This window comes from Mixophyes fleayi, chromosome 4 (assembly GCF_038048845.1).
Source record: "Mixophyes fleayi isolate aMixFle1 chromosome 4, aMixFle1.hap1, whole genome shotgun sequence".
Taxonomy (NCBI): Eukaryota; Metazoa; Chordata; class Amphibia; order Anura; family Limnodynastidae; genus Mixophyes; species Mixophyes fleayi.
In genome coordinates, this window is record NC_134405.1 from 119,737,963 (window position 1) to 119,765,954 (window position 27,992).

The 27,992-nt window shown below is 39.3% G+C and overlaps 1 protein-coding gene across 1 annotated transcript; it reads right to left on the reverse strand.

The window, feature by feature from the left end:
• Window positions 1–172: 172 nt before the first annotated feature.
• On the reverse strand, window positions 173–27,868 carry MAPDA (N6-Methyl-AMP deaminase). The gene is made up of 10 exons (XM_075208088.1): window positions 27,760–27,868; window positions 20,316–20,446; window positions 18,480–18,540; window positions 17,543–17,627; window positions 17,219–17,300; window positions 16,921–17,047; window positions 13,955–14,035; window positions 10,633–10,759; window positions 8,727–8,827; window positions 173–615 (listed from the first exon to the last, which is right to left on the reverse strand). Exons 1-10 carry the CDS (start codon window positions 27,805–27,807, stop codon window positions 415–417), a joined length of 1,044 nt encoding a protein of 347 aa, XP_075064189.1. The 5' UTR covers window positions 27,808–27,868; the 3' UTR covers window positions 173–414.
• Window positions 27,869–27,992: the final 124 nt, after the last annotated feature.

Consider the following 27,992-nt stretch of genomic DNA (forward strand, 5'->3'; position numbering starts at 1 on the left):
TCACAAAAACTAACCCTTGCGTGTGGGTGTGGTGGTTAGGGTATATAGATTGTAAGCTCCACTGGGGCAAGGATGGATGTGAATTATTACATGTTCTCTGTAAAGCGACGAGTAATATGTAGGCACTATATAAATAATGGTTAATACTTGCCAATGAGACATAGAAGACCTGTACACTAAAAGAATACTTATATTTTTTTACATTGAGGTAATCCTTTAAAACAAACATACATTCTTTTAGCTGTATGCGATGAGAATAAAATCTATACAAATCTATTTTGTGCATTTTAAATATTATAGATATATGTCAGCAGAAGAATGCAGCCTCTGTTGCTATTAAGCTTCCAGAGAGAGCTGCCTTGCAGCCCCTGAGGTTATAGATCAGTCAGTCAGTACCATTACTTCTCCCAGTGGTTACTGAACTTGTCTGAACACATCTGGCTTCAGCTGCGTCCATTTCTCTTTCAAGTTTGATTTGATATTTTCTGGGGCAAAGATGTAATCGATGGCTTGGTTTGATAGATCCCATATTTGATGTGGAGTCAGGTTAAATGTCTTAGCAGCAATTTCATACTCCAGAGAAAGATCAGTAGCGAAGACACCTTTATCATCAGTCTACAAAATAAAAAGGACAAGCTCTGTTAAAGGTAATAGACCTGTTTACGGTGTATACAAGTGTAGAAATATAAGAACACAGAAAGAAAAAAAAAAAAAAAAATCTCAATATTTAACTCAATATTTTTTTAGATTAGCAAATATTACTAGAGATGGTCACTGACCCCCGTGTTTTGGTTTTGGATTCGGTTTTGGATCTGGATTACCGTCGTGTTTTGGTTTTGGTTTTGGTTTTGCAAAACCTCCATTGCGTGTTTTGGTTTTGGTTTTGGTTTTGTTTGGTTTTGTTTTGCTATTTTTTGGGAAAATCCATGTTTTTGGGCCTAAATTAACCCAATTTAGTGCTCCAACTGTTTTAGAGACAAGTAATCTAATTGTTGAGGTAATAAATCATCCCAAAAAACAGTTTAATTCTTCGTTGGTAGGCCTATTCTACACACAAAACAGATTGTCTTCCTCTCCATCTATGCATATTGGCAATGCAGCCATCGTCTTTGAATGTATATTACACCCTACACTTATAGTTAAATATGTAAAGAAATGGAAAAAGCCAGTTTGGTTTCTGTCTCTCAAGGCCCCCCTCCACTTGTATAAAATACCAAAAAATTCAGCCATTATAGACTGTACAATATTAATTGACATGGAGAAAGCCAGTTTGGTTTCTGTCTCTCAAGGCCCCCCTCCACTTGTATAAAATACCCAAAAATTCAGCCATTATAGACTGTACAATATTAATTGACATGGAGAAAGCCAGTTTGGTTTCTGTCTCTCTAGGCCCCCCTCCACTTGTATAAAATACTAAAAAATTCAGCCATTATAGACTGTACAATATTAATTGACATGGAGAAAGCCAGTTTGGTTTCTGTCTCTCTAGGCCCCCCTCCACTTGTATAAAATACTAAAAAATTCAGCCATTATAGACTGTACAATATTAATTGACATGGAGAAAGCCAGTTTGGTTTCTGTCTCTCTAGGCCCCCCTCCACTTGTATAAAATACTAAAAAATTCAGCCATTATAGACTGTACAATATTAATTGACATGGAGAAAGACAGTTTGGTTTCTGTCTCTCTAGGCCCCCCTCCACTTGTATAAAATACTAAAAAATTCAGCCATTATAGACTGTACAATATTAATTGACATGGAGAAAGCCAGTTTGGTTTCTGTCTCTCTAGGCCCCCCTCCACTTGTATAAAATACTAAAAAATTCAGCCATTATAGACTGTACAATATTAATTGACATGGAGAAAGACAGTTTGGTTTCTGTCTCTCTAGGCCCCCCTCCACTTGTATAAAATACTAAAAAATTCAGCCATTATAGACTGTACAATATTAATTGACATGGAGAAAGCCAGTTTGGTTTCTGTCTCTCTAGGCCCCCCTCCACTTGTATAAAATACTAAAAAATTCAGCCATTATAGACTGTACAATATTATGAAAAATGGACAAAGCCAGTTTAGGGTCACTCTGTCTATGACACCCTACCCTTAAGGATAAATTGCCCTAACAGCAGCCTTTCAAGATGGTATGTGATATGGAAATGCCACAAGTCCCTTTCCTCTTTGGGGGTAGATTGCACCCTACACTTACATAGAAAGTTTTAAAAAGATGTTATCGGCATCATCTTCAGCTTCATCCTCACCCTCATCAGTGTTATCGTCATCATCACAGACTATCAATTCATCGCCGCTTGAATCCGCCATTAGAGAACAGTCAGTGCTTGCATGTCTTGGATGGTGAAGGCCTTCCTCGTGGAAGATGTAGTTCATTTTTATAAACATCATTTTCTCCACATTTTTGGGAAGTAACCTTCTACGGCGATCACTGACTAAGTTCCCTGCTGTGCTGAACACTCGTTCAGAGTACACACTGGAGGGTGGGCAGCTTAGGTATTGCAAAGCAAGTTTGTACATGGGTTTCCAAATAGCTTGCTTTTCTTCCCAGTAAGGAAAGGGACTGTCTGACATTTCCATATCAACTACCTCTTGAAAGTAATCCTCCACCATCCTTTGCATGTTTATACTCATATTGGATGGACTTATGGGCAAAGTGACACTTTTTTTTGAAAAATCCTTCAAACCAGCCCAGATGTTAAATTGTTCTCGTCTGCCCCCTGTGTCTTCCCTGCTTCTTTTTTGGAAATTTAATTTTTTACGAGCAACAGCTTGAGAAAGTGAAGGAGGACACGTCGTCAAGCCGAGGCCCAGTTCAGCGGCCAACTTGCTGAGCAATAGCTCCTTGCAAAAGTTCACATCTCGCTCATTTACAAGTAAAGACTCAATGTAGGTTTTAAACCTTGGATCAAGCACAGTGGCCAAAACGTACTGATCCGAGTTCAAGATCTTAATAACTCGAGGATCATTGTGAAGCGAATTAAGTACTTGATCGACAAGGCCAACATACTTTGCTGAATTGCTTGCTTTCAGCTCCTCCTTCATTTTCTCAAGCTGCTTTTCCAATAGTCTAATTAAAGGAATGACTTGGCTCAAACTAGCAGAGTCTGCACTGACCTCACATGTCACAACTTCAAATGGTTTCAGCACCTTGCACAGCACTGAAAGGATTCCCCACTGTGCAAGAGTGAAATACATCCCCCCTCCTTTCCCAATGTCATGACTTGTGCAATATGCTTGGATGGCTTTGCGCTGTTCCTCCATCCTCTGAAGCATGTACAGGGTGGAATTCCACCGAGTTACCACCTCTTGCTTAAGTTGGTGGCAGGGCAAGTTAAACTGCTCTTGGAGCTGCTGTAATCTCCTACATGCTGTGGCTGAATGCCTGAAATGGCCTGAAATTTTACGGGCCACCGAAAGCATCTCCTGCACCTCACGGTTGTTTCGTAGGAAGCTCTGCACCACCAAGTTGATGGTGTGAGCAAAACAGGGAATATGTTGGAAATCACCCAGCTGTAATGCTCGCACTATATTGTTGGCGTTATCTGAAATGACATACCCTGGGGAGAGTCCGAGTGGTATAAGCCATGCATCAATCACATCTCTCAGTTTGCGTAACAAATTGTCAGCCGTATGCCTGTTAGTGAAGCCGGTGATACAAAGAGTGGCCTGCCTGTGACAAATGTTACGTAGTGGTGTACATGCTGCTGCTGTTCCTGCTGGTGAAGGTGAATGACCAACCCAGTGGGCTGTCACAGTCATATAGTCTTTGGTTTGGCCACTTCCACTTGTCCACATATCTGTGGTTAAGTGAACAGTGGGCAGAATGGCATTTTTCAGCGCAATCTCTACATTTTTACACACTTTTTGGTATAGTTGTGGAATAGCTTTACGGGAGAAATGGTGTCGCGATGGAATTCTGTAACGCGGACACAAAACCTCAATTAACTGTGAAAAACCAGCTGCGTTTATGGTGGAGATTGGACGCAGATCTAACACTAACATTGCAGCCATGGCGTCTGTGATTCGCTTGGCGACTGGGTGACTGCTGTCATATTTGCTTCCCCTCGCAAAGGATTGTTTCACAGTTAATTGCTGAAATGTAGGACTGCTCATTTTATTCACCTGCCTCTGGGATGACGATTCACCCCCAGCAGCAGCAACAGCAGCAGCAGGACTAACGCTTTCTTCAGAGGAATCAATAATAGTGCCGGAGTCATCCAGCCTTAAGTGGGATGCCGGGCTAACTCCGAGCGCTACTGAGGATATTGATGAGGATGGTGTGGTGGGTGTATTTTGTGGCCGTCGGTATGTCGGTGAGCGGAGGGTCTTAGCTGATGAGGGAGTGCTTGTATTCTTTTGGGAAGAACTTTCAGCTTTTCCCAACACTTTGCCATGAACTCTCGTTAAATGGCGTAACATAGACGAGGTTCCAAGATGGTTAAGGTCCCTCCCTCGACTGACTGTGGCTTCACATACACTACAAATGGCTATACAATTGTTGTCTGGATTTGGGTAGAAATAATTCCACACATAAGAAGTGGATTTTTTTGTTTTATGCCCAGGCATGACAATGGCCTTTTTCTTGTCACGTGCCAGAACTGCTGCCACTGGTGCAGGACTTACACAAACAACCTCATCCTCATCAACATCCTCATTAGCGCCCTCGTCGCCTACACAAATCTCCCCCTCATCCTCTTCTAATTCCAAAGTGGCATCCTCAATTTGGGTATCACCGGCTACACTCGGGCTATTAAGGCACACATCAGCAGAATGCTCACGATTAGACATCCCACTGTTGGATGGACTCTCCACAGGGATTGTTGTCATTTGTGAATCAGAGCAAATATTCTCCTGTAATGCCTCACTGGTATCTTGCAGCTCAGCTTTGACGCGTAACAGTAGTTGTGCACCAATTGTAGGCTGGGTAACTTTTTGGGATCTGCCACTAATAGCCAAAGGTGAAGGCCTCATTCTCTCTTTGCCACTGCGTGTGTAGAATGGCATGCTTGCAATTTTTTTTTTATCGTCACTTAACTTTTGCTCAGTTACACTTCGTTTTCGCTTCAATACAGTAAATTTTTTTTTGGTTTTTGTTTTTTGCACTAATTTGAAAACACTCTGTTGTTTGACATCGCCTTGGCCAGATGACGTACTGGGAACACTAACATCAGGACTGGTGACAGAACCTGGTTGCTCATTTAGATCATATGTGGACTGCTTTGAATCCATTGCGTAGATACTGCTGACAGATATGACTTTTGACAGCCAGAAATATTAATGCACAATTAGAGAGGACACCCCAAAAACACTGAGGAGTGCTAACATTTATTGAGTAGATACTGCTGACAGATATGACTTTTGACAGCCAGAAATATTAATGCACAATTAGGGAGGACACCCCAAAAACACAGAGGAGTGCTAAAATTTATTGAGTAGATACTGCTGACAGATATGACTTTTGACAGCCAGAAATATTAATGCACAATTAGAGAGGACACCCCAAAAACACTGAGGAGTGCTTAAAATTATTGAGTAGATACTGCTGACAGATATGACTTTTGACAGCCAGAAATATTAATGCACAATTAGGGAGGACACCCCAAAAACACAGAGGAGTGCTAAAATTTATTGAGTAGATACTGCTGACAGATATGACTTTTGACAGCCAGAAATATTAATGCACAATTAGAGAGGACACCCCAAAAACACTGAGGAGTGCTTAAAATTATTGAGTAGATACTGCTGACAGATATGACTTTTGACAGCCAGAAATATTAATGCACAATTAGGGAGGACACCCCAAAAACACAGAGGAGTGCTAAAATTTATTGAGTAGATACTGCTGACAGATATGACTTTTGACAGCCAGAAATATTAATGCACAATTAGAGAGGACACCCCAAAAACACTGAGGAGTGCTTAAAATTATTGAGTAGATACTGCTGACAGATATGACTTTTGACAGCCAGAAATATTAATGCACAATTAGAGAGGACACCCCAAAAACACTGAGGAGTGCTAACATTTATTGAGTAGATACTGCTGACAGATATGACTTTTGACAGCCAGAAATATTAATGCACAATTAGGGAGGACACCCCAAAAACACAGAGGAGTGCTAAAATTTATTGAGTAGATACTGCTGACAGATATGACTTTTGACAGCCAGAAATATTAATGCACAATTAGAGAGGACACCCCAAAAACACTGAGGAGTGCTTAAAATTATTGAGTAGATACTGCTGACAGATATGACTTTTGACAGCCAGAAATATTAATGCACAATTAGGGAGGACACCCCAAAAACACAGAGGAGTGCTAAAATTTATTGAGTAGATACTGCTGACAGATATGACTTTTGACAGCCAGAAATATTAATGCACAATTAGAGAGGACACCCCAAAAACACTGAGGAGTGCTTAAAATTATTGAGTAGATACTGCTGACAGATATGACTTTTGACAGCCAGAAATATTAATGCACAATTAGAGAGGACACCCCAAAAACACTGAGGAGTGCTTAAAATTATTGAGTAGATACTGCTGACAGATATGACTTTTGACAGCCAGAAATATTAATGCACAATTAGAGAGGACACCCCAAAAACACTGAGGAGTGCTAACATTTATTGAGTAGATACTGCTGACAGATATGACTTTTGACAGCCAGAAATATTAATGCACAATTATGGGGGACAACCCAAAAGCGCTGGGGAGTGCCAAATATGAAGAAAAAATAATAAACCTCTATCCTCCTCTCTGCACTAGCGATTTTGGTTAGAGCAATTGCAAGAACAATATTGTATTCTTTCTCTGTCCCTGCTCTAATTAGCCTATGACTACACCCTGCTCTCTCCCTCTGTCAAATGGCGATGGATTGCTGTGGAGGCGTGTATTTATAAAGTTGAAGTATCGCGAGAACCGAGTCCCGAGATCCGACGACGTCACAATGACGTTCGGCCTCGATTTGGATTCGGAATTGGCGGGAGAGTACCGAGCTGCTCAGCTCGGTACTCGGATACCCAAAGTTCGGGTGGGTTCGGTTCTCGGAGAACCGGACCCGCCCATCTCTAAATATTACGTCATGACAAAGTAGTGATGTATTAAACTGGACCTGTCATCTGAAAAAACCTCCCTTTCTTACCAGCGGTCACCCAGGAGAGGTACATATAATAGAAGGCGAGCCAATTAGGCTAATAAAATACCAAACAGCACTCTGCCCCGCCCCCACAAGCCCTCTATTCCACTCCAGCACTTCTCACTGAAGTAAAGCACAGACAAGGGGCGGGACGGGGGCAGCAGTGGGGTTGACTGGCATGCTGGCTGGGCTGTTCAGCATGATAGATGCATTGATTTGCACACTAATCATCAGAGCCATGGAGGTCCTCACAGAGAGAAAGGCAGGGGACATGAGAGAGAGGGGAGGAACATACTTACATACATAGTACAAGGTAACTGCTATGAAGCAAGACAGTATCTAACAATCATTAAAGTGCAACTATTGCCTACACATAGTGAACACAGTCATTTTATGATTTAAACCAATATTCATGAGAATTCAGACCCTAAGAACCAGTGGCTCCTGAATAATGGTCATACCTCATAAATATATCATGATGTCAGGCGGTCACCTTCTCTTTCCTCCTGGTCGGCTAGCGCTCCCCCTTGTTCATGCGCACATGTGCATATCCGTACGCTTCTATTGCCGATTCCGGCGAACAGTGACGTTACTGACCACCAGGCCCCCAATCAAGCCCCTATAATTAGGGTGCCAGAGTATTAGATCCTTCCATGATCCATCGTATTTACCTATCTGGTCCTGTTCCCAGTCTCTCGACTCCTGTTTGGCTAGAATGCCTGTTGTGACTTTAGCTTGGCTTCTGACCTCTCCTTCTGGATCGTGCCTTTGTCTGCACTACCTAACCAGCTCTTAATCTTTGGCTTCCTGACCATTCTCCTGCATCCCGATTTGGTGCCACTCTCCAGCCTAGCTTGACTTTGGATTGTCCGACTTGGCTTTTTAACCTATCTGTTTTACCAGTGACTGATTAAGAGAACCGCAACCTGCACGTCCATTGCAGCAAAACCCACACCTCCTTGGGGTGGTCCCTGGTGAATACCGGAGGCATGTTAGAGTCTGCGCCTCTACTTTTAGTAGCGCCATACGCTGGCAAACAACCTCCATCCACAACTATCCTTTATCAAGTGTGACATTAAGTGCATTAGTGATGTCACTGGTTCCTATTTAATTGATAGGCTGCATTGTCATGAATATAAGTTAAGACCAAACAATGGCTACTTCCACTGTGTATAGGTAACATGCTTACTAAGCTACAACAGTAAGTCATACAACATGCGCTGTTGCCTGCTTTGTGAGGATTTCTTTGCTAATGTTAAACATATACTTCAATATCTAAATTAAGCTATAGCATTTATAGGTGGTATTTTGTAAATGTAGGGAAAGCTAATTGAAAGTAGAATAATAAGGACAACGTGAGAGTTTTCTAAAGACATTTTTTGAACTTGAACGAAAAGGTAGCATAATGGGTTCTAAAATAAAAATATTATTTGTCTCTTCTTGACATATCTTTAGTTCTCCAATTTGTTGACCTATAAATTCTTAACGCAGCACGCTCATTAGTCACTGTTGCTCGGCACTATATTTGTTTGGATTCCTTTTGTCTACTGAGCAGATGGCAAAGTAGTGTCAGACTTACACATAGCACAGATGGATGACCCAAGTTGTACCAGAATCCAAAATGATGCTTGTCATACGAGGCGACAGTCTGTCCTTTGACATTTGAAGTTAAGCAGAGCTCTAAACAGAGTAAAGATTACATACATAATTACATTCTGAAGCCTTTTATCAATATTAATTTACCTCTATCTTTAACTGATATCTTGAAGCAGAGTCAATAAAACTTGATAGATGAATGAACATGAGATACAGTATATGTACGTTCAGCCTCCTCATTTACAATTAGGAATTAATGGAGACTTGGCTTTTATTATTATTAAATTCCCCTAATAAAAGCGCACACAGTTAGTCATTGCTGTGTGTGGCAGAAACTATTAGCATGCAAGGTCTGAGTCACAGGTTAAGATCCCAGCATGGCTGACTCATTTCTCAAGATAAATGACAAATCTACCCTCAACATAACCTTGTATATATAAAATGTATACAGGGCTGAGGCTTAGAGTGATGTCATAACAACTAATTCTTTGCTGAATTGTAGACCTTGATCCGTTACAAGACGTAATAACTGCATACGATAAAGATGTACTGAGCCCAATAGCTGCACAAAATCCTCCACGACTCACTTTTGTCTCCAGGTTTATCCCTATGTCTGGCTATAGCAGTGTGCTGGAGGATCTCTGTGTGTTTGTTCCTTTCAGGATAACCCCACCCTTTCACGCACCTGCTATAGCCTATAAATTGATTTGAGCAACTTCCATTTCTTTATTTGTCTGAGAGGCATGTTGGTGTCAGTAGCTGAGGGGGAGTGCTGACATTGGATTGCTATTTGGAGGTTTCTGGGGTGCCTCTTTGGTGGGTTAGCTCTCAATTTAAAAACACATATGCATGGCTCAAATATATGGGACTCTCATTGTTTAGAGTTGGGACCACCCTATTAGCAAAAGCGCCGTGGATAGGCCGATGGCTTTAACATACATTTGCAAATGTGTGCAACTAAGACTTTTGCATTTTTATCTACAGTAGAAATAGCAGATCTGTTACTGGCTATAGCAGTGTGCTGGGGGATCTCTCTGTGTGTTTGTTCCTTTCAGGATAACCCCACCCATTCACACACCTGCTATAGCCTATAAATTGATTGAGCAACTTCCATGTCTTTATTTATCCCTATGTCTGCAATATCATCCAACTTTGTGCTCCCATCATTTTTTATTTAAATAAAAAGAAGGCAAGTACTTTTTTAAGTTTGTTCACTACCTAATGAACAGCCCATGTTTCATGCAGAAAAGCAGTTTTAAGAGTATGTTTTAAAACATAAGAAAAGGGGTTCAAAGTTGTTAAATGCAGCGGTACACAGATGCCCCAGGAAACATCCTACCTCCTCCTATGGTCCCAGCAAACAACTTCTTGGGTTTGTCAGATTATCTTCAAATATACCCTCTTGAAAGAAACTGCATTTACTTTCTACCTGCTATCACCAGAAATGCACTAACACTCACAAGCTCTCACTCAGTATATGAAACTAACGATATTCTATTTTATGTTACAGCTCTGCTGTGTGGGGCAGCACGGTGGCTTAGTGGTTTACTGGGGTCATGAGTTCAATTCCCGACCGTGGCCTTATCTGTAAGGAGTTTGTATGTTCTCCTCGTGTTTATGTAGGTTTCCTCCAGGTGCTCCGGTTTCCTCCCACACTCCAAAAACATACTGGTAGGTTAATTGGCTGCTATCAAATTGACGTGTGTGTGTGCGTGAATTTAGACTGTAAGCTCCAATGGGGCAGGGACTGATGCGAGTTCTCTGTATAGCGTTGCGGAATTAGTGGCGCTATATAAATAGCTGATGAGGATATTCTAGAAAACATAAATTTATAGCTATATATGGAACTATAGATATACACTTTATAGATAAAAATACAGATTTCATACCCATAGGTATATGGTTTTCTTTCACTACTTCTACTAGGTCTGGAGAATTACACAGAAAGGTTCCATGTCCAATTCTGTCTGGCGGAATTCCAAGCAGAAGTCCAGACTCCTCTTCTTGGCTGGGTAGCTGTAAAATGTAAGAATATGAGCCAAATAACAGTAAATCTGCAGAAGGCCACTTTCCTGCACATCCATCCAAGAACACACAACGCATCTGTGATACTCACTGCTTTTAAAACCTCTTTTGTTTTCATAAATTCAGAAAATCTGAGCAGTCCTTACACGTCTGCCTAAGCACACTCCTCAGTCTCAGTACAGGATAATATGCTAGTCAACAAGAGCTCTGGCCCGCACACTACATAACAAACTGACCAGATACGATCAGGCTATCATCAAGCACTCATTTTTGGGGACACGTGTGCTGAGATGGCAGATATCACATTATGTGTGGCCACAATTAAAGTTATTTTACAGTTGCAAACGCTATCCTTCTCCTATATAAAACAGTACAATATAAATAAACACTTATTCCTTATGCTGATTATTGAAAAGATATTATTTTTCTATGATGAGGAATTTGAAAAAGAAACCATATCTTAAATCTTTTAACACTATTTTATTGTTTGGGGAGTACTATACATTTATTACTGGGATTTGCTCCTTTAACTACCCTATTATATTCACTTCTGTTTCTACCCTCATGGCCACCTTAGAGCATAGTATATCAACCTCTTGTTTTACAGAGGACTGGCTGGGAGTCTATTTGATGGAGCAGCACAGAGTGTGACTAAGGATCGAAAAACTATAAGCGCCACAAGAACTTTTTATGTTGATATATTGGGTCTAACTTTGTGTTAGTTTGATGCTAAGACTGCCAGCAATGGTCCAGGAGTTAACGCGTTCTCATACATGAAATGTAGGGAGCAGTAAAATTGGCAAACATGTCTACAGGAGATTTTAACATTTGTTTTCTAAGGTCTTGATTCATTAAGGAATGTAAAAGCCGATATGTACCGTAGTTTGCATTGAATTGCTCTGCGGGTGCTCAGAAACGGTCTATACACCAAAGAACACAAATGTATGCAATTCATCTTCGAGGGCAAAGGACTCTTCCGACAGCCTACAATTTCATGGGCGGAACGGAGAAGGGACTGGACGTATGCACATAGTCAATGTACTGTAAGGGACGTACCAAGATTGAGCACAGGCACACGCACCCGCATCCGATTCAAGCTTTGGGCATCTTTAAGGTATGTGTATTTCTGTCCTATCACTTGCACCAGCTAGAGTACAGGTGTAAGTGCCGAGGAATAGTGATGATGGTCGCATATGTATGCTAAAACGTGTTTGCAATCAAGAGCAACTGTAAAAATGCATTTTATGCAGAGTTGACATTAATTTTCATGATAAATTTAATAAATAATAAATAATTTTTTTAATGTTCTTTTCATTAATGACTATATTATGAACAGGTAAAAATAATAGATTTTGTTTTCTGTGCATTCAGCTGGGACATTATATTCCACTATATGTACTATACGTATCCTGCAGTGTGTTGTGTCTGTCTCAGTACAGCAAGTGGCGTACAGGCAGAGCACACCTACAACCGTATTCAACCACAGACGTTTCTTCAGATCTACTTGTAGTTGTACACGGATGTGCAAATGCTCGAAATATGTGCATTTTGAAAAAGAAAAAAAAAAAAAGCACAATACATTAGTTTGGAGTGCCTTAATGAATCAAGCCCCATATGTGTAACAGAAGTATGCCTTGCAGTGGTTCAGTTTGAAGCCTAGATGCTAGAGGAAACTGTGGAGTCCAGACACGTGCCGGTAAGGATGGGATCACCCTTGGCAGTGTCATACGACTGACATCACTTGGAACAAGTTGGGCAAGTGCTCTTATTATCAAACATTTCTGTAACAGAAATGTAGTATAAAAAGGTGAACACCCTCTGTATTTAATGATATGTATACTGTCTGTTAATGATATATACACACTGACTGTTTGTTACAAACATTAAAAAGAACACCATCTATCAAATTAACCGTTTATCCCCTGGCGCACCATCTAACTGTGCTGCACTTACAAAATAATAGTACTATTGAGTGGGAAGGTTAGTATTGCGCAATCCACTGTGTCCTCCTCACTTGTGTGGAAGTCAAATAATTGGATGCAGTCGGCTGATTTTATTAATATTGTTTTACCGTGCAATTGCGATTAGTACGCTACGTCTAATGACACAACCACACGGGAACACAACACACACACACTTATACTTGTAAATACTACACATTTATTAAAGTTTGAATCCACATTCATTTATTAGTAAATGTATTAGAGATTATTTATACATAGATAATACTACAGTAAAGGTAATTATGGTTCAGGTGCTAAGAAATGTGTGGAGTTTGGTCCAGTGTTCCCTCTAAGCTGAGCAATCTGGAAAGGAAAGAGTTAAAAAAGTCACTCTAATGAGGGCTCCACCCGAAAGGTTTGCATTCACAATCTGAGGGATGTTTCCTAGTAAGATACAGGTTTAACTATCATTTCCAGATTACTCAGCTTAAAAGGAAAACTGGTTTGGTCTCAGATCAATCTATATTTTACCAGCAGATATCCGGCGTTACTGGTGTAGCTGTCGCACCTTGCGAACGCTAGTTTTAAATAATATCACTATTTCATACACCAAATAACCAGTGCACAGGGGTCATAAAAAACAGTTTATACAAGTCTAGAAGCAGGAGCCTGAGGAAAGGACACCTGGCAGTTTGAAGAACAATGACCAGAGGAATTCACAAATGCCACATCGAGTACCTGAGAATACAAGAACCTTTGACCTATGAATGAAGACCTTACAACTGTAACTGTATACCTCTGTGATGACACTACTTTTACAACTGTACAGTGTATAAATTGTTGAGCTCTGTGTTTGGTCCCCAGAGGGCTCTGATTGAAGCTTGAGTTGGTGCCAACTGCCACTTGCGTAATGTTATCTGTTATACTTTCCTGTATTTTGTTATACCTTCTTATACATCATCATGGTTTGCTGTAATCCTGCTATCTTTTGCTATTACCTCCGCACAGGGCAGGAACAATTACAAATCCAGGGAGCCATAGTGTCTAAATGTGCTATTTACACCACATTTGTGGGGTATTTTCAATAGATCTCAATGTATGTTTCACTACCGGGGTCCTCAAAATGACAAGATGGCTCCAAGATTTGTCCAACTGTCCCTTAATATTTACAGGATTTATCCTGTCCTAACTGAAAACATTTCGATCAACTACAAACCAAAGACAAATCACCAGTACTCCATACCTCTGACAAATGAAGGGCCAGTTTCAGACCAGACCTTTTAGCCTCACTGAGAGAATCCATGAAGTCCTTTCCATGTCCAACCTTCAATCATAAAAGACATGATGTCACCATCCTAATACAGGCAGTCAAACATTGTACACAACATGCCTGAGCAACACATGACTTATCAAAATGCAACAAGATTATAACAACTGTGCAGTAGTATTAGTCTAATCTCTTAGTGACCTTTCCGTGGACAGTATTAGTGCTCAGATGACTCAGGTTCAGGAAGTGTAAGTGACTGACCAACTGAAGGCAGATGGAGCAAGCCAATGCTGCCATACTGCTTACATCGCCGAGATAAAATATTATCCAACCGAGTACTTACTTTACTGTCACATTGTGGGAATAACCTTGTTATACTCAGACAAATAAGTAATGTAACAAATAAATTATTTAAAGAAAAAAAATGTTACCCACGCACAGAACAATGATAATTTATAATCAAATTATGTAATTTACACACAATCTACCAATTTGTACCCACAAGAAATGACCTAAATACTTTTTGAGCATGCAGTCTGCATAACAAAGAGTGATACAATGATTTTCAAGTAATGAGTGATTCAGCTTGGATGATCGCATTTCCAAACTATCGTTTGAATTAGATCACAACATTTTAGATTGTTCAGATATGGAGATTTCCCAACTATTAGTTGGGTAGAGAGGGTGTCGGGGAAATATACAGTGAAAGTAGAGAAATGTTACAAATGTGTGGGTACTGTTACATATATAAATGTTCATTAGTGCTAGAATATATGTATTGTACGGGACGAATTCAATTGGCTGTGTTACTGTTGAAAGTAATGTGCCCTGCCACTACTTCTGTTACTACGGCAATAGTGCGCATTATTACTGTTAGTACGGTAATGTTGAACACCGATTCCTGCTCGTGGCTCAGGGAGCAGGGAGCCATGAGCAGAAATCAGAGTTAAAATTACTGTATTAACGGTAATAAGAGTGCAGGCCGCGTTAGTGCCAAAAGTAACGCGGCAATCTAAGGACACAGTACTGCAGGAGAGTGCAGTGGGGCGCACCGTCAGCCTGAATGCTCCTCCCTCAGTACACTTATCTGCTAGATTTACACAAGGCACAGCCACGCCATTCTTTTTTATTTATGCACAAATACACTTTATTTATGTGTGCATGTACTGTCCAGTCAGTGAAGTTTTTGCAACATGCAGGGAATTTTGGGCGTATATGTGCAGCTGGTTCATTTGGGGAAAGAGTAAGACTGTGTCTGTGTTTAAGTCTAAACCCAACACTTCAGTGTAGGCTCTGCTCCGAGGCGCTGTCCCGGCATGACTAGGATAAGAGATGTTTCTTACCAGGACAAAGTTGCTATCAACAAGAAATATGTCTATTTAGTGAGACTCCTCTATTATGAAGATCTTCTATCACTGCTTATTGTAGCAGTAGTCAATCTTCTATTGTGCAATTTAACAATAAATATGGCACTGGGGCAGTTGACCAATGATCAGATCCTCGGCAACATGGGACAGCAGCATCTGTGGGTCGCACACCGGAACTGGAAGCCTGAACTTGATCTTCCAGTTCTAGATTCCATAAAAACTACAAAATGATTATATATATATATATATATATATATATATATATATATATATATATATATCTATATATCTATAATATAAATGTCTAGTGGCGTGTGTTAGTCTGTCTGTCGAAAAAATAAAACCAAGCTGCAGCGCCACCTGCTGGGCGGAGTTATACACTGACCTACTAAATTCTTAGTGTGTGGAAAAAAAAAAATCAGAAAGGGCTGAAATTTGGTATACTAAGATGTTTTTAATTTGTTAATTTAATTTGCTAATTGTTAAAAGTGTTTATAAAGATTTAAAAAAAATATATATATATTTCTTGAAGGAGAAGTGACAGTGGGGAGTGGTTGGTGGTTGAGGCCTGGGCTATGGCCCAAATGCATGACAAGAACCTTTTTAACACCTTAAGTAGCTTGATATGACTAGAATGCATGAGTATCATGCACGGGTTAACATATATATATATATATATATACTGGGATAATGCTTTATTTTAATACTAAAGAATTTTTTCTTGTACTTTACAGAGATGGCTTTAGCAATCTTGTACCGCTTTGCATGGGGAACTCATTGCCAGCGATATTCTTCATTGGCCAGGGGGGTTAGTTAAATATGGAGAATCCCTAAATATTGTTTTTTGCTGGATCTAGGGGTCCTCTCCAAAGCAGAAGCTTTGATTTAAATACTATTTTAAAGTATTTGAGATTATTGATGTATATTAATTATATAAATTACACTCTCGTATACCTATACTATAGATACTTACTGATCTGTTGTAATCAAAACTTTACCCATATTGAATACTGCATGTTATATAGCTCACACAAAGACTATGTATTACACACATTCAGAAACAAGTGCTACTGAGTGCTGTGGTGTAAGTGAACCAAGAAAGAATATTGATGTGTTTTTTCTATACATTATCTCACTAATCCTATATTCCAAGAACAAGTGGTGCATATGAGATAAGGCCTGTCTTTGTCTTGCAACCCTTCAACTAAGCAACATTTCAGAGGCCTCTTCAAGGTTAAATCCTAGAAGACTTCAAGATAACACTTTGTTGATGTTCAGTGGAAAGAAGACATAATATTTTTACACATGCCTACCACCAAAGTTAAAATGTAACATTGCATTTTCTACAGATTAAAACAATTATACTTTTATCATTTTCTTCCACTCTTTACTATTTTAACGCATTGCGAGGACCTGTTCTGCCAACATATTTAGGTTGATTAGTCACAGATATATATATATATATTATATATATTGTCAACATTGCAAATTAGAGGTCAGCAAGGTGCTTCTGAAGCTGTTGTTAGTGCTATTATTTTAGAGTTACACATAATAACAGTAAAAAGAGGAACTCACAGTTGGGTCACCACTGAGGTCCAGACCTAGAACCAGGTCATTTGTAGAATGGAAAAATTCTTCTGCGAGTTTTACGGTTTCTTTTGCAACTGTTGGACCCCCTCTTCTATCAATTGCCAGTAAGAATCTAGAAATTAGTGGATATGTCTTATGTAAACAGAAAACGCATTCTACATCTACAAGCACACTTTACATTTCAACATGTCTCTGTCATGTGACAACACAAAACGGTCAATGTGATCAAATGAAATTACCCAAAAGCCACTGCAACAAACCAGAACAGCTTATCAAGATGTACCTAACGTCGATGTCAACTTCATCTTCCTTACACTGCCTGATGCCTTCAAGCACAGTCTCTACATATGTTCTCTTTGTCATCCCTGCAAGAAAAAATACAATGAGGATTTAAAACTCATGCACATGTGCATTCGTGTAGATGCAATCACGTGACAATATCATGCAAATGGAACGGCACATATGAATGAGAGAGTGATCTGTTGACATGACTTAACACTGACAATTGGCATTCCTTACAACCTACACTCAGGTCAGTTACATGAGCAGCTGTGTGAAGTCAGCAATTACAATGAAGGAAAACCGGTTTTAAAATCATTATTTGTACCTGTAGGTGACTCTCTCGGTGTGCTCCTTAACTCTAGATATTTTACACCATCCCCAGCAAACTCCTTTATAACATCTTTTGTAACCTGATTTGAAAGTAATCAAACACACACACAAGTCAAAAACAATATAAAGTTATTAATATTTGCAAATAAAAAGAACAGAACAATAATTGAACTACTAATTGGTTCTCCTGACACAGGTGGGTTAAATCAAATTCTCATCACAGCATCCCAAATTTAGTTGTGTAAACCCACATTGTAATGCTCTTCTAGACCCGGAATTACTTTGTTCATAACAAAAAAATATTTGAAGGGCAAACATATAGAAAATAATAAGTTATAAATACAATCCACAAAAACTATAAATAAAGGTGTAAAGGCAGAATTTATATTAAAAAACACATGGGGCTTGTTGAGGTCTGTAGCTCTCTATTAGTTTCTTATAGAAGTCATGAAGTATTTCTACAGCAAAGAACAAATACTTCTACATATAGATATATTAGCTGAAATAAGTAAAAGATGGAGGTTGTATGTCCTCCCTGTGTTCACACTAGTTCCTCCAGGTGTTCCAATTTCCTCCCAAAGTCCAAATCCATAATAGTAGGTTGACTGGCCTCAGACTTATTTGGCCCCATTGTAGATCTGCGGGTAAATGTATCAAAGTCAGGTTTTTTTCATCTCGCGGGAGATCGGCGTCTTTGCAGCTAAAATTTAAAGCGGCGATGGCTTGTAAAGGCAAGTTTGCCTTTACAAGCCAAAGACATCTTTGCTGTTCTTAAGTTCCAAACTGCTTTAGAAGATATACCATTTAAAGAGGCAGGAAGGGTAAGTATATATTGATGTAGCTTGCTACATATTAACATCTACAAGGATGCAAAACAAACAAACAGAAAATGTATCCACATACAGTAAGTACCAACAACTGAAGACATTTACCAGTAATATATCCTCAGGTGTATCTGTTATCTGGTGAATTATCTTGAATATATGAAAACATCTGAAAAGCAAACATAACAAAGAATAACAAATTATGAAAACATTGTAAAAAAACAAAATCATTATCACTTCTAGTAACCATTATGACAATCCTATCATATAGTTCATGATGAATGAAGCGTTATATTATTATAGAAGAACAAACAGCAGCCGGACTTCCACTGTAAATATGAAGCAGATGACACAGCCCATCCAATGATAAGAGAAAGTATAATAATATTACTGGTATTTACCATTATTCTTCTGATCTGATCCTTGTGACCGCAACAGTACATATAGCAGAATTAAGAGTTTTGAAATGTTCTGCATAAAAGTGAATTAAACAACCAAATTATTGTCTAACATAGCAAACAAGGTTGTGTCTAGCATACACTGCATGATCTGTCACACAAACAGGTACTACTTTCACACTGCCATATTTCTAGTGCTATAACTACTGGAGAAGATAGTGCTATAATTATGTCATATAAGCCACTGGCACTTAATAGCTTTCTTATCTCAAAACTTGTATTAAAACAAAGGGTTTGTCTAATTTAGACAACTTCCTCTCTTTCAATAATGCACCCAAACCCTAAAACCCCACAGCAGCTAGGTCTCAGAAGGTGATTTTAAACTGGCCAAGATAAAGAAGAGTAAATAACGCAACATCTGTATAGACAAGAGCAGCAGCCAATCCAGTCCGGTGTTCCATTAGTTACCTCCCTGTCCACAGCACAGAATACTGTTGGCAGCTCTGATGGTGTGAACACCAGAAGTGCAGGAGCTCCTCTTCCTGCGTCCAGTTTAGCTAACAGGTAATGGCCACAACATTAATGTGGAACAGCATGATTGAAAGAGGGGGTGCCCAAAAGTGAACAAATCATTGTACTATGCCTAGTACACTGGTATGCACACGGGGGACCTGCGGTTCCCAAGCCTTGCAGGTTTTTAACACGGATATCACATGAACCATGTTTTATATCACACCAATGTTAGACTACTGCAATAATTAAAACCAGAATCATGGGGATTTATTTTTATATTCAAGAGTATTAGAATTAAAATATAGTTCACATATAATCCAACTGTGTATTTTTAACTTATTTGTTTCTGGAAAAATCTAACACTTCCACCCCTGGTTTCAGGACACAAAAATGTGCCCTGGCACATTGGTTGGGAATCACTATGCTACATAGTGCTCCGTCTTTGTGTGCGCTATGAGCATGCATAGGAAGTCTGTCGCTTATGTAATATTCTCAGATCTCTGAACTCTGGCCACTCTCCTAATGATATATCCATCGCAAGCCACTAGGCCACGTCTGAGAGCCATTATGTATATGCATACACAGTCAGATCTGGTTGCAGCTCTGAGAAACTGGATATAGCTCAGCTTAGCTGTTAAAAAAAAAGCCCAACATATTTCAGTCTCATGCTAGTAATCCATTTCTTTAGATCTAGTTCCCGCTGAAACATACAGTTTGAGGATGATGTGATCTCATTTGTTAAAAACAGAAAGGAACTAGTGTCATTCTTTATTTTTGACAAAGAAAGGACCATCTGTGAAACCACTGTTGACCACTACAGTACTTATTGCAAATGGCTGCTGATGCTTGTGGACATCAAGAACCAGGGCATTTCTTATTTATAATGAATATTTTAAAAAAAGGTAAGTAAAAACATTTATTTATGGTTAGAAAACCTGCAACATAAACTAAAGCTATATGTATATAAAATGGAAAAATAATTAAGCTTAGTATAAATAATATTAATTAAAAAGGAGCATGGCACAAAACCTACTCTTCTAGAGTCCTTTTTTGTCCTTTGTCTATCATTGTCATTCCATTGTGGAACTGAAGTTGTGGCTTTTGGGCAATCAGCTTCTTCATGGTTGCAGAACTTATTGACCCATTCAGATGGGCATGGAGCTCCTACAAAACAAATGTCATGGCACGGAAAATTATTAACATGAACAAGTGATTCTTACATTGCACAGAATCACTCTACAAGTTATCAATAGGAGAGATGCCTAATTTGTAGTGTTTTGTCTAAGTTCTGCATTACATTGTGGAGAATTCTCACACAATACTTCCTATTTTCTACATGCAGATGGTTAGAAATATCAAGAAAGTCAATCAGAGAGACATTTCACACACTTATTAAGGTCAATTTTATTAAAATAAAACTTGTACAGCTCCAGTTTAATAGTAATTTCTTATTTATATGACCATGTATAAACTTTTGCAGCTAAATAAAAGCCCTTTATGGCTTGTTCAGATGAGCAGTGTGGTGAATTTTAACTGTAGACATCACATTGCACAAACAAAGCAACGTTAAAATGCTGCAGGCTTTGTGATCATCAATCCCTATGCCCAAAAGTGTGCATTGATCATGCATCAGGTATTAATACACACTTATCACAAGAGCATGAGAAATTTGAACGTCCACAATTTTCTCATTATTTTGTGATAACAGCACTTTAAACAGCTGCTCAATGAACATCACACACATTTATGCATAAGCAGTCAGATCACTTACGGCTTCACCGGGACCTGTCAGCACAGTCAGAATATTAGCACAGACACACAGTCATCAGTGAACTTTCAACCACAATATGCCTGATAATTAGATGTTTTTATATTAATTAACAGACTAATTTTGTGCCTAACATCACAGGCCCTGAGTCATTAAAGAAAGTAAGGCAAAAAGGAGTAAATGATCTCTGGGACAAACCATGTTACAATGCAAGGGGTGCAAATTAGTTTATTATTTTGCACATAAGTTAAATACCGGCTGTTTTTTCATGTAGCACATAAATACTTGATAGCTTTATTTTTAAACTGAAATTTACAGTTGATCTAGGACATTCCCTAGACCAACTATAAATCTGTCCCCACATTTTAAATTTACCTCCCCCTCCAATGCAACATGGTTTTGACCAGGTGCAAAGTTACTCCTTTTTTATGCTTTGCTGTCCTTAATGACTCAGGCCAACAGTGTGTATATAAATACACAAAGACTAAAGCTGCCCACACCCAACAAGATTTTGAAGGCAGGGTTAGACATTTTAAACCTAATTAGCTGCAAATTGCAGCATATGGGCACAAACATATTCAGATATTTTTTGAGACTGGTGAAAAATCTGATGGTGTGGACTGTTATTGGCAGGCCACACTAGTTTTGCTCCATAGGATCTAGTGCTTTAGAACTGTGAGACTTACCAACATACCTATGGACACAGTGGACATATCTATGCAAGTGTATGGGCACCTTTTGACATAAACAATTTAATTTTTACTGGAAATAATTTACTTCTGTAATGTAAAATAAATACGTATATTAGATGTAATGGAGAAGCTCTCACCACATAATGTCACATACCCAGAGAGCTTATATACAGGTCATAGAACTTCAAGGTTATTTTACAGCAAGGGGAATATAATTTCTTATAGGACACAATTTTAAGTTGGAAAAAAGCCACTTGTTTGTATGAAGTGATCTTCATACCTTCACTGACAGGTTTTCATTGCAATACAGAACACTTAAATTATTTGTGTCACATGACTCATGCCGAGTGTGTGTGTGTAATTGTTTTTTTGGGGATTTATTTTTGTTTGGGGGAATGGGGTAAGTTTTTTTGTATTGTTCTTTACTTCTTAAAGCAGCAATCCCACGTAGGTTTTTTTCTTTAAATAATAATAAGTATAGAATTTCAAGCATACACCTCATAGTAATTTTTCATAGATATCTTTCTACAAATCATTATCTCATTTTCAGAATCTATCTGGAAGATGTAATGAACTGGCAGCTACACAGACACAAGCTCATATCATGTCATGTGAAGGCAGAGGGGGGACGAGAAAGGGGAGGATTTTACTGTACACAGAGCTCAGCGGAGCACTCTAAAGTCTCTTTGCTCGCTACATGTGTCATGTGACTCTGGTTGCCATGGTAGTATATGACACTATGTAGAATCAATTTCTTCATGGGATTGGTGCTTTAATATTTTCTTAGTCTTAACAATAGCAGTATGTTTGTCCCGTGCATTCCATGGCTTAGAAATCCCCTTTTAAAAAATTCTGACTTCTTGAACTCTGACAATACTTTTGATATATTTAAGTGGTTCTATCATATAAGCTTCACTTATTTACGCTGTACATCTCTGTTCAGCTCTTGAACTCTCTCCTACTAAGTTATGCTATGCAGCCCAGGTGCCATCTTAAGTTGCCTTGCTCTGATGTCTTTTATTCTATTTCCTGCATGTGTTTTGGAGATAGGGACTACAGAACTGACCTCAAGGTGTAAAGTTATAGCTTCTGTAAGAGTAACACTCCTTAGCACCCCCCCCCCCTCCCCGAGGGCATTAATACCCTGCTACCCCAAATTCCACCCAGAGTCATGCTTGCTCCTCGACTGTGCCCCCCCCCATCCCCTCTAGATGGTAAGCTCTCAGGAGCAGCCACCAGCCTTATTTCACATCCACTAATCTCAATGCTACATTGTATTTTATGTGTGCTGTTCCCCCACTATTCAGCTCTGTACGTCGCTCTGGCACTCTACAGATAAACAACAACAACAACAACTCCAATGTCCATTTCCTATGCTGTTTTTTACATTACCTTATCTTTCATTCTGAATTCTGCTTTCAGAATTTTGAGTCCCACATGCAGTAATTTACATTTTGATGTATTAAATGTAAGATTCTACACTATAGTTAATTCCTCTACGTTCTCTAAATCACTAAAAATGTGTGTTACCCATTGTGGGGTATCAAGATAGTTACATATCTTTGTATCATCTCTAAAAAGACAGTTTGAATATTCTCCCTGTGTTTGCGTGGGTTTCCTCCGGGTGCTCCGGTTTCCTCCCACGCTCCAAAAACATACTAGAAGGTTAATTGGCTGCCATCAAAATTGACCCTAGTCTCCTTCTCTCTCTCTCTGTTTGTTAGGGGAATTTAGACTGTAAGCCCCAATGGGGCAGGGACTGATGTGAGTAAGTTCTCTGTACAGCGCTGCGGAATTAGTGGCGCTATATAACTAAATAAATGATGATACATTTCAGTGTAAACCACAAGTGATTTCACTGGTACATTAAACAGAACAGGCCACAGGACTGTTCCATGAGGTGCTCTGCTAGTTACCAGCCCTTTTCTCAGTTCACATCATTGACAACACTCTGCCATCTGTGCTTTAGCCGAACCTTTATCCACCCATTATCTCTAAGTCAAATACAAGGATTTTCTTTTTCTGAACAAATGCATTGTGGGATACCATATCAGATTTGTTTGGCATGATCTCCCAGCACACAATCCATGCTGCCTTGCCTCTTGCAACTTGTTACTCTAAACTAGTGATGGGCAACACAATATACTGCAGGGACTTCATGTGTGGCCCTCTAATCTTCAAAAATGGCCCACATTACCCTTAATTTCAAGAATGAAATACGTGGCCAAAACAACCTCGACAACCCCACATCACTCATTCCAAAATGCCCCCCACGTGCCTCTCACTTGGTCCAATATTCTACCACATGCCCTCAGCCCCCCCACTCGTCATAAAATTCCCCCTCATATACTCAGGACAAATACACCCACAAGGCCACCAAAACTCTCCCATACACCACTCAGACCTCCACAATGCCCCGCAGACCTCCACATATGTCCCCCAACCGCTGGACAATTCACTGAATAATTCTACCTGTCTCTTATTCTCTTCTCATCGCTCTGCTGTCTATATGTGATTATCTTCAATGCCTAACCCCCTTTTTTAAAAACAAAAAGCTCCCTCTCATCTCTTCCCCTTATTATGCCATCTGTAATATTTTCCACTTCTCCATCAATACTCCCTTTTACTGAATACTTTGGGACCTTCTGCTGGAGCCCTCAGCAGCTTGAGAAGATCTTGTGAGTGACGAGAGGGTCACCCCGCAACGTAGGAGGGAGCGCACACCACACTCCCTCCTCCTCTGGTGTGCTGTGTGACTTCCCTGTAGTGTGTAAAGGATGCAGTCTTATTCTCTGTTTTATAACAAAGTAGATAATAAGTTATATCGAAACTAGAAAGCGTTAGGCCCAGATGAAGGCTAGCCAGGCGACTGGTGGCCAGTTGTTACCCACCACTGTTCTAAATACAGCAGTGGTGAGAGACTCATAGGTTTATAATTATTATTACCATTTATTTATATAGCGCCCCTAATTCTGCAGCGCTGTACAGAGAACTCACTCACATCAGTCCCTGCCCCATTGGGGCTTACAGTCTAAATTCCATAACACACACACACACAAAGACAGATACACAGACTAGGGTCAATTGTTAGCAGCCAATCAACCTACCAGTATGTTTTTGGAGTGTGGGAAGAAACAGGAGCACCCGGAGGAAACCCACGCAAACACGAGGAGAACATACAAACTCCTCACAGATAAGGCCATGGTCGGGAATTGAACTCATGACCCTAGTGCTGTAAGGCAAAAGTGCTAACCACTTAGCTACTATGCTGCCATATATCATATTTATCCCTACTGCCTTTTTGTGTACTGGTATTGTTCAATTACCTGCAATTACACCTATTAGTAGCAATAACAGGGCATTAGGGGCGGGGCTGCAGAACCTGAGAGCAGCGCTGGCACAGCTCTCTAAATACATTACAAGTCACTATGCCGCACCAGATGTGGGAAGTGGGTGGCAGTGGGGAAAGTTTATGTGGCTGCCCTGCCCATACTCCAGCTTTGGATAGTTGCCATCTGGACCCACTGATTTACCTAATTTTCATAATGAGAACTCAAGTAACACCTCTGCTGTAGTAAATATATGTGTCTATAATATAATAGACCATATTTTTCCTCTCCCATGTAGATGACCCCTGTACATCTTCAACAGTATATATATATTGCAGGAGTAATATCGCTGCTCACCATCAGTAGTATATAATTTAGTGGGCTTTTCTGCACATATTCAAGTGACTTGTGTCTTATAGAATACAAAAAGATGTGTCCATAAAATCAGGACTAAACATAGACCGTGTAATATTAGAATTTTTAGGAAGCAAGACATTAAAAATAAAACACCTATAATCATAACTCTTCTCAAGTTATGTATACTATAAACGTAATAGACTTCTCACACTGCTTATCGAATGTACAGTCTGAATTCTTCATTGTCACTCTGACACCACTAATTCAAGTTCTTGTGGATTTGTAATTGGCTAAATGTCCCATACTCATTGCACATTTTATAAACAACATTGATTGTGTTGAAGTAGATCGATTCCTCCAATATATATATATATATATATATATATATATATATATATATATATATATATATATATATATATACACACACACAAGTTAAGCCGTGCATGATACTCATGCATTCTAGTCAAATCAAGATACTTAAGGTCTTAAAAAGGTTCTTGTCATGCATTTGGGCCTAGCCCAGGCCTCCTCAGGGGAAGATCGTTACTTCCCGACGCAAGCGCCCTTTTTAATGTGTGTTCATGAGGTAAAATTACCTCACGAAAATGAGTTTGACCGCTCAACTCGTAAAATTTAGCCTTTACTACCCCTCCCACGGGGGGAAGGGAGGATGATGGAAGTTAACTGACTTGACTATTCTAATTTTTTTGTCAAATAATGTCGGTATACCAAATTTCAGGTCAATTGGATGAGCCCTTTCTGAGAAAATAATTTTTTCCACACACACACACACACCCCAACACACACTAACGCACGCCTCTACACATGTGTGTTCATGAGGTAAAATTACCTCACGAAAATGAGTTTGAGCCCTACCAAATTTCAGCCCTTTTTGAATTTTTTTCCCCACACACACTAAGAATTTAGTAGGTCAGTGTATAACTCTGCCCAGCAGGTGGCGCTGCAACTTGTTGGTTTTTTTCACACACACACACAGACGCCACTAAGCATATATATATATATATCTCTATCTCTAATAAGCGTATATAGATTGTGTGTGGCAGGTCTACCGGCAAGCATACAGCAAAACATTTTTATCATATAGTAGATATTTAAGTGGTCTGTGCAGTTTTAGTTTAAAAACAAAAAAAAAGAAAAAGGACAAAAGAGTCACAAAGCCAAACTCTAATGTCAGAGAAAAAAAACCCTGTTATCAGTAAGAAGAACATCAGCACTAAGACCTTACGTCATGAGTCTTGTACAACATCTACAGCATTGCCCGGGATGTTAGATAAACACAATCCATAAGTAATGTTCACATAATAGACTATAATCTGCGACAGTTGAATTATCATGTGACAGTGCATTTCTATGTTACTAATTATTTTCTTCTCAATGATAGATGACATACAGTATATCATGGACAGCTCCATACACTATATGACAAATCTGTAAGCCTTATATCTTGTGGTCATGGCCTTTACTTTAAATACGTTTTTAAATCGTAATTCTGTCATACCAGAAACTTCTATTAGCTTCATTTAATAGTTAGGATAATTAATAGAGCAGAAAAGGTTGACACATAAATATTATCTAATTTGAAGACTACATTAACACGGATGTTAAAATTCTGCAATTAAGAGGCATTTCAGGTGTAAGTTTAGGGCATGTGTATTGCGGTGAAAATAAAAAAAATCATTATACCAAATGAATGTACATTTTTGCAGTTTAAGTACAATTACCTTGCATTGCATATTGTTCCATTTCTATGTGTCGGACACGCATTAACAAGTGGTTAAGAAGCGCTTACAAATGTCTTTTCACATGCGTTTGGCTTGATCGAGATAACAACTTCCTGTTTTATCAGACGCATGTTTAAAAAATAATGCATTTTGAACCCTCTTGTCCTTACAACACAAGTACTGCAAGACAGAAATTACAGCCCTCCTCCTCCAAACTAATTGTATTATTTAATAATAAAATTAAGCTCCCTGCAATGGCACAGAAGGTGACGTTACCGCTAACAACATTTCTGCATAGTTACAATAGAAGATAGTGAAGCGATTCCTATGTTATAACTTCGACCTCCTGGTGCACTTAATATACTGTGCAGGTATTAAAGGCTTAACAGCAGCAGATTATACAGTTCCCAGCTTGGAGACACAAATATAAACAGTCCTTCCCTGATGCTTTATTTGTGAATGGGTTAATCATAAACAGGCATTGAGTCATTTCTCCCCTTCAGGTCATTGGTGCAGTAAGCCAGCAGGAGGAGCCGACGTACATATATATAATAAATGAGTGCATTAGTAGTCTATGTAATCTCACCACTTTGGGAAGGTCTCTGTAGAACTGCTGCAGTGAGTCTCCAGCCATAGTGCCTGGTGTACTGAGCTCAGCGACACACTGGCTTCCTTATGTCATATAGAGGAAACAAGACATCCTCCCATTGGTCTCCTAGATCGTCCTCCTTATAGGCTGCAGCGCCTCTCACCCTGCCCTCTGCTTCACTTAGCATGAAGAAAGGTATCCGTTCTACTGGTAGATGGAATAGTTACATG